Source organism: Theobroma umbraticum, unplaced genomic scaffold (genome assembly GCF_002168275.2).
Source record: "Theobroma umbraticum cultivar Fairchild unplaced genomic scaffold, ASM216827v3 scaffold_95.0, whole genome shotgun sequence".
NCBI classification, from domain to species: Eukaryota; Viridiplantae; Streptophyta; class Magnoliopsida; order Malvales; family Malvaceae; genus Theobroma; species Theobroma umbraticum.
The window spans coordinates 10,822,815-10,831,487 of NW_018397257.1; the positions used below are offsets into that span (position 1 = coordinate 10,822,815).

The following is an 8,673-nucleotide window of genomic DNA, read 5'->3' on the forward strand; positions in this document are numbered from 1 at the left end:
TACTGATCCAGAACCTGAATCTTAAACATCATGATTAATCTTTATAGCTTAATATTAGACTCCACAAAATAGGAAGTCAGACATCATAGCCTTCTGATTTCGTACGACCTGTGAATTTGTGACAAGAGATAGGGACAAGGGAGCAAGGGAATCTTTGGGAGATGTGAGCTGCATGCATTGCTCACCATCGGGTCATTTGTACTTTTCTGAATAGTGAGTAGGTCATAGAAGACAGATGCAGGGAGGGGATCATTCAAGGAATCCCAAGAAAATGTTTCCTTAATAAAGTTCTTAAAGGGAGTACAAGTTCTAAAACTACTTAATCATGGAGTTCATAACAAAAAAAATGAGAAATTTTGAGGATAAGGTGGGGGGGTAGGATGTCCATGAATGGGGTAATTGTAACAGATAAGCATGTCAAGTTTTACAGTGTTAGATTGAAAAAGACACTCAAAAGGACAAGAAGAATCATAGTAAATGGCAAGTTGACAATCTTTTCCTCCACTTCCTATGTTCGTCTTCTGTCACCCTTGCTTTGCTGCCATTCAAACACGCCAATGTCTCCCACTTTAGAAAACCCCTCATAATGACTACTGCCACCACTTGTTTTTCTTCATGCATGCATTTTCCATTTCCCTTCTTAGGCACTTTTCTTTTCTATATTCATCACATGTTGTAAGTCAAATTTTTAACTTTCACCTCGAAAGGCATCAAGGTGTTGGAGACTGCCCATTGTCTAGGTACCCTGTTGTTATCAAATTTTTCCAGCCCATTTTCCCAAGAAAATTAAAAAGAAAAAAACAAAGTGACAACCATTACTACCTCACTAGCTATACATCTTTCCATTTCCCATTTCCATAATGTAATTTTCTTTTCTATTCCCAAAAGCAAGGCCACCGGTTCTGCCCTTATCTTGTCTGGCATATATCATATAAAAATAAAACTGCTCACATGGAAATTGTTGAGTTAGGAATCAATTCTAGGGCATAACAATCCCGACATCCTAAGGAATTTCAAAGAGATTATATAATATTTTCTCTTTATTAAATCTTAATATATCTTGAATATGAATATTAATTACCTAATATATATATATATTGCTAGAAACTTTAGCATATTCTAGCTGGAACCATAATCATAAAAGAGAGAAAAAAGGCAAAGTTGCAAGAGGAAATAGGAACAGGTACCTACCCCAATGGCCAAGTTCAATGAAGCTAGAGCTGTAGTGCTGGCAAGCCTCAGCCTGTAGGTTTTGTTTGGATGTACATGCAGGATTTGGGGTGCACATTGCTCATTCCCTCTAAACTTGCACTGGCTGACAGAAGCATTGTTGCCGAATTTTGCAGCCAATGAACAATTGAATTGCCCTCTTCCATTAATCAATAGACTCTAACTCCAAAGAAGAAAAATGGAAAATTAATTAAACATGCGAGATTTTCTTTCTTGTGAGCCAAAGATGAACAGTAGCAGGAAATAAGGGTGAAGAAAGTTAAAAAGTTTTAGATTATTGGTATTGGCTTTATTTGGAATGAGATGACACTATGATGAAGATATTCCAACCACCATGTACCATCATGGGCAATTTTTTTCAAATTAAGTAATGATACCATTAACTACAAATTTTTTACACGTATATCATGCCAATTGTTATATTTGTAATCATCATAGTTATAGTGTCACAAATCCATATTTTCAATTTAATTTATTTAAAAAATTTAAAATTTATTTCATCACTTATTGACATTATCCGTAACATTTTATTTTTTATTTTTTTACCATAAAAGAGAAGGATCCACCTTAATTCGAATTTATTTCAACTTAATATTTTTCATGAGAAGTCCTACATTAATAAAGAATTAGATACACTCTGATTATATCACTTGTGTTACAGATACATATTTTAGATTAAAAAAATCTATTTATTAGATGAAAGAATATTAATACTTAAAAATTGAAGACCCATTTTATCTTTCCTTGTGAAATTCATGATAACATGCGTCTTTATGATTATTATTGTTAATTGTTTAGCTTAGTGCCAGTGCCACCAAATGAAGTTGCAAAAGTGGCTGCAACGCAAGATTTGCACTAACTAAGTCAACCAACCTTACAGTAATTAATATGAGTACTACTATCCATTATTTAAATTAAAAAGAATTATAGGGTAAGGCCACTTCTCTAATGCTATTATTACTCTTTTCGTCTCTTTTGATTATGATGAATGCTAGTAGTGTTAAGTTTTGTACCTGGGGCTCGCCGATCCAACGGAATGGCTTGGAGAAAAGGCTAACCTCTTGCTCATGAACATTTTGGTGCCACCAATCACTCAACAAGAGGTTGAACTCACCGTCATAATGGAATGGCTCTTTCTCTCCATCTGCCACGTCCACTATAAGGGACCCATACAAGCCAGCTGATCTTTGCATTCCATAGTGCCCGTGATACAAGAATGTTCCAGGCTGCACCAGAACAGTTCCACAACATTAGTTTTTCCCTTACCTATGGTGTCTTATTACTTGTAATACTATAGACATTCAATAAAAAGACTAACTTAAAATGGTATATTTTGCAACTTGCAGCTTTGGGAGTACAAGTGTTTCCCACTTTGGATCTCGTCCTGGAGTTTGAACTTTGGTTCCTTGTGAAGACCAGAACTCAACAGCAAAAGAGAAGAAAGAGAGATTGAAAGATTACCCTGTCAACTTTGAACCTGTATACAAAAGTTTCTCCAGGGTTGATAGCACATTGTGAAATGGAAGCAGTCCCATCTGCCCATGGTGTTCCAAGCTGATAGAAGAAAACAACATTTTACAGATATATTATGGCACTGCTTCACATGAAAAGATTCTTGTACAAATTGTTTGTATCGAGAGAGAGAGAGAGAGAGAGAGAGAGAAAAGCCAAACCTGTCTGATTCCATGCCAGTGAATGACAACTCCCTCGGTGTGAAGCTTGTTGGTGAGTTCCACAACAATGGTGTCTCCAGCTTTAGCCCGTATGGTCGGCCCCGGAAACTGGCCATTGATACCCATCACAACACGTTCGAGACAATCTGGAGTCCTGTACATGTACTCCACTTCCCATTTGAAGTGCCTAGCCTTGGAACCCAGGGAAACATGGATCAAAGACAACAACACAATGCACCAGAAAACAAAAGCCCTGGAGTCCCAACACTTACAACCCATTTCCCAATACGGAAAACCAGGATGGATAGCGGGGGAACTGGAGAGAGAATTCACCAATTGGATGGACCTAAACTACACTAACTCAACCAGAACCTAAAGAGATAGCTAGCCTCCTAGCCTTCTATCCGTCTTTAAATAGAGGCTCTGTAGCAAGGTTTAGACTTAGCCTTTGGAATTTACTCCTGGAAATTAAGCTGCTCTTTCTGCTCTACTTTAGTAGTATAATTAGCAACTTAGCAAATGTCTGGTTAGGAATTAATGTGACCCTGATGGCCTGTGGGCACATATTCTTTACATCATGTACAACTAGTGCATGGGGATCAATCTGGTCTGGTCCTTTTCGTATCGTGAAGGTTCCCTTACGAATTTGTGCCATGAAGAATTTCTACAAAAAAAATATCTTCCCAACACTTGATGCTAAGGACCATCGCTTGTTCTTTTGATATACTACTGTTCGAGCAATTAAACATGTCAAGGAGTTGCTGAATCAAAAGGATAAAACGTGGAAGAAAAAAATCTTCCAGGCAAAGAAATATGTCAATCCCCTAGTAATAATCCAATGGCTAAAAGCAAACTTGAAACTTGAATCCCAGGAGTATGCCCCAAAAGCTGGCATTTAGTCAAAAGTAATTCTATTATTTTAGTATTGTTTTGGTATCTTCCTTCACTTCATTTATATATCTTACTTTCTTAAAAATGCCGTTATAACATAACGGTGTCTTCTATATAACAGTCACATTTCATTAGAACGTTATATCGATAAAATATTTAACACAAATCTTTATTTATTCGATACTTTAACCTTAACCTCAATCTTAGAATATTGGTTACCTATTTAAAGGTTTTTTAAATAATTAAATATTCCAGAACCCAGAATTTAATCTAATGAGTTTGAGCCAGCTTGTGAAGCATTATTACTATTAATTTTAGATTTAGGGTTCAAACACAATCTTGGTCAGATCATACGAAGCTTCACTCAACACACGAAACAATCACAATCAGAGCCTTAAATCGTAATAAATACATGTCAAATAATCTTTCCGTTCCTTTTTTTTTTTAATTTGTTGGAATGTTTCCAAATAATTTTTTTTAAGCACTGAATACACTTACTTTTTTATATTACAAACTTATGTTTCATATTTATTTTATTTTATTATATTGAAAAGTATTGAACATCTATATTATAAAAAAATAAATTTTAATATAAACATATTAGAATCAAAACTTTTATTTTAATTTTTATAAAATTAAAGCAAAAAAGAGAGACAAACAATCAAAAACAGAATGAGTAGGCCATTTTGACCTAGAAACTAACTTAATTTGCTTTGTGTATCCATTTCATAATATTCGTACTATAAATTAATTGACTACCATATTATATTAATTAATCGACATACAACACGGTCTTAATTCGTCGAGTTTCTTTTATTTTTATTTTTTTGAAAAGTAAGAAATCGACAAATTTTCTTAATTTAAAATTGCTGTGTTTTTGCCCAAAAATTGGTGGAGAATATCATCCAAATTTATAATGTGAAGATTAGAGCTAATCAACTTTTATTATAGTCAAAAGCAAAGAAGAATAAAGATTAAAACTTTGTAAAGAAGCCCCTAAGAGAAAAAATATATAAGATATACAAAATTTTAAAAATTTGAGAGGCAAGTGGCGATCCCATGTAATTCCAAAATCAATCACACAAGCCTGTAACATATCCTTTAAAGTCTGTATAGTCATTTTAGTCTGTCCATCAATCCAAAGATAAAAAACAGTATTAAAATTAAGTTTAGTCCTCAAAATCGTTTGGAATTTATCCCAAAATTGACTGATGAACTGAATACCTCTATTCCGTGCAACGACACGATTTCCTCAATGTACAATCTAGCATGTTGTGTCGCTCTCAAAGCTCCACCCTAGCATGTTGATTGATTCCAAGTCAGTTGCACCTAAATACCCAATATATATATATTTTTTATTTATTATTAATTCAATTGGTTACAACTTTATGCATAATCTTCACGTGCAATCGGGTAACTTGTTCTTCCGGTCAGTTTGTTGATAAATATGTTATAATTAGAATAAGTATAGCCTTGTGTATGACAAAACGAGCAATTTATAACAAGAAAATACTACATTAATTCATGCAAAAATATTTCAATAAAATTAGTGAGATATTTTGTCTAAGGCTCGTCGACTGATTTACGTGCAATTGATTTATCATATATATATATATATATATTTGTTTCTCCGTTAAAAACTATTAAAAAATTTTCAATTAATTTTTATCAGATCCTAGCAATGGTATTGTAAATTATTTTTGATGAAAATTTTTTAATAAAAAATGGATCGTTAAAAAAAATATATTTTATATTGAAATTTTAATTTTTTTTTAATAAATTTATGGATGATAGCTGTGTATTCTAACTGTGCACTGTTTTTATAGTGATGATGTATTCATGATATCAAGTTGACGAATAAAGGCCAAAGAGAAGCAAGCATAATTCTTTTTTCGTTGAATGTAAGCCAAGCCTAGTGTCGGTTTTTAAATAATAATAGTTCCAAGGTTTTACTCGGTAGCTGCATGGGTCTACACTACAGCCTCAAGGACAATCAAATTCATTGAGACGAAGGCATTTCAATGCATAGACAATCAAACTCAAATCTATAATCTCATAGTTATTATAATTCTTATTTTATAATTATAATAATAACAAAATCGATACTGGTAATGCAATTCGTTAAGTCGACCATCATTCAATTGTTTCATAATCAACAAAACATACTATCAAATCATACTATAATCGTAAAACATTGTATCATTAATTCATCTTTTTTACATATTTTTAAAGGGTCAAAAAATAATATTCAATTGTCCGTGGATTAATTATATACTATTTTCATAACTATGAAAAAGAATAATGCATAGTTTCCTTGTTAGTTTCCACCAGTCATGATTAAAAATGTGTACATAAAAAATGGAAAAAAAAATAAAATAAAAAGTAATATATAAGCTTTGGATGAATTCAATCTCTCTTGGCCTTTTTCCCATTGTCATAATCATGCTTGCTACTTTAATAAAAAAAATATTAACGGTTTTTGTCTCAATACTTTTATCTTATCAGATATAATGATTTATTGCTTTAATTATAATATTTTATTTATAAAATAATAAATTTCATTTCCGAATTAATCCAATAATTACATATTATGTCAAAAAATATATAAAAGATATATATATTTGTCGTTTACAATATCAAGTTTACAGTTTTTTTTATTATTTTGCTTAATTTTTATGATTTTTGATTCTATAATATAAAGAAAGAAAGTTGAATTGAGATTCTCTTTATTTGTCTTAGTGGATGTCTTTGTTATTTTATGGTCGACATTGATGAGCCAACTGAGTTTGGTACACCCATGCCTTTTGATGCCCCCAGGAGAGCTTAGAGCTGAAAGAAGATTTAATTAAAAAAATAATAAACTCCTTTTTGGAGATTAGGAATTGCTAATGATGAATAATTAGTTTATGTTATATTAAAGTTAAAAAATATATAAAACGTACGTATATAATACATTTTAATATAAAAAATATTTCGAGGAAAATTGATTACTAATTGACTACACAGGCTGGTAGGGTCTTCTCAATTCCATTGATTGCATAAGCAAAAGTCAAAAAAGATTACAATTAGCTTTCCGTTCTCATGTGTGTTTTCTCATTCATTTGACTTTCTGGACAGCTTACCCTTCATGAAGGGCTAGGCGTGCCATCCTTATCCACCGATTTAAAACGGCGTTCTCATTGTCGTTGATCACTCTCCGTTTATTTTCTTTAAAAGTGTTGGAGTCAAAATCGAATTTATTTTGATATTATTTATTATAAAATTATTATTTTTAAAAAAAAATTAATTAAATATAATATATAATGTCATTACTTATAAATCATCTAAAATTCCTTTACTTATTCCATGTAAGATTTTTAAAAATATTCTACCTATTTTCTTCTTAAAGTGCTAGGCATATATCATCTTTTTACCGACATAAAACTTAAATTACATGCCATGACACAGGACAATATTCTTGACCTAATGTTGTGTTCCTGTGCCTCATTGAGAAAAAGGTAGATTCTTGCCTTGTTTTATATCCCAAGCCAGCAAACTTTTCACACATATATGTATATAATTTGAATTGCTTAATTCACAAGTTTTCTCAGTGGTGGCAAGCATCAAGCCATGGATGAACACAAATATGACTTGCATGTTGTCCCAAAAGTTGAATGTAATCCTATTCCTAGGTGGAAAAATGATGGATGGTTCGTGGTTTATACAGGGAAAACCAAATGGTAGGAAAGGATATTGTATAGTACTTGAAGAGCTGAACTTTTGTTATCTAGAAACTGGGGGCAAAAGTTGCAGAAACAGTAGAGAACTTACATTTCTGCAAAATGGTAAGGTTGAGGGGCCCCAAGTTCCAGCTGAATGCTTGACAACTTCAATCTTCTTCTCTTTCTTGGTGATGGGACATAACTTTGCAAGTGCTCAGCAGGAACCAGGTTCCCCAGCTTTGTGTTATAAATATTCTTGGACATTTGTTAAGTAATGTCAGTCAACACCTTGGGATTTCAATAATTCCAGGGAAAAAAGAAAAGAAAAGAAATGACTCCAACTTCTGTCTGAAATGGATCTTGAAAATCCAAATAGCTAGGTTGTCATTGGATGTCTGGCATGTTTGCAATGATTGGAAAGTTTCCCAATTGTTTAATTCCTTTATTTTTTCCATGTTGGACACCATGGATGCAGGTATGCTTTCACTGTTGCTTAAGTAAGTACCCTTAGCCTCGTCAAATCTATTCATTTGTTCTTTTTCCATGGTGGCAGTGCTTTTAAAGAGAGGAGAAAATGGACCCCCTCCTCCCAAAATCCCATATGTTAGTTGTTTACATAAAATCTCTGCTGTTTCTTCCCTTCCAAGGGAGTTTAGGGTTTCCAAATGCGGATCAAACTTCAAAGGATTCTCAGAGAATTTTCAAAATGTGTTTTGAGATAGGAATATCAGATGATGAAATATGGTCAAAACTGCAATATTCAAACCTGGTAATAAGCATCTAATTCCCTACAAAACCAGAGAATTTAAGGCTACCCCTTAACTTTGCATGTGCAAGATTTTCAAAAGACATAGTTCACATAATATCAAACAAAATTTTGGGCTTCCTAAGAATCACTTTTTGATGTCTGCAGAACCTCTTTGACAGGTGAGGATGGCTCCATGTACAAGCAAATAACAAGAATCATATATTCTTTGATTACCTTAAATTATTCCCAAGGATAAAACATTCTAAGTTGGGGAGGAATACAGTATCAAATGCATCTAGAATCGATTCATCCAACCCTTGTTTTTCAAAGCAAACGCTAGAGATTCCCCTTCTTGTTAAAAATTTAAAGTTCAGTGTTGTCAGAAGTGGGATTTGAACCCACGCCCTCTTTCGAGGACCAGAACTTGAGT

At 32.9% G+C, this 8,673-nt stretch overlaps 1 protein-coding gene across 1 annotated transcript in view; it reads right to left on the reverse strand.

The window, feature by feature from the left end:
- LOC110412936 (L-ascorbate oxidase-like) overlaps positions 1-3,375 on the reverse strand; it is a 4,554-nt gene extending 1,179 nt beyond the window's left edge. Inside the window, exons 1-5 of the mRNA XM_021423592.2 lie at positions 2,904-3,375; positions 2,692-2,784; positions 2,244-2,456; positions 1,182-1,389; positions 579-593 (exon numbers count right to left, since the gene is read on the reverse strand). Of these exons, the coding sequence (XP_021279267.1) occupies positions 579-593; positions 1,182-1,389; positions 2,244-2,456; positions 2,692-2,784; positions 2,904-3,182 (808 nt within the window). The 5' untranslated portion in view covers positions 3,183-3,375. The remainder of the gene's footprint in view (positions 1-578; positions 594-1,181; positions 1,390-2,243; positions 2,457-2,691; positions 2,785-2,903) is intronic.
- Positions 3,376-8,673: the final 5,298 nt, after the last annotated feature.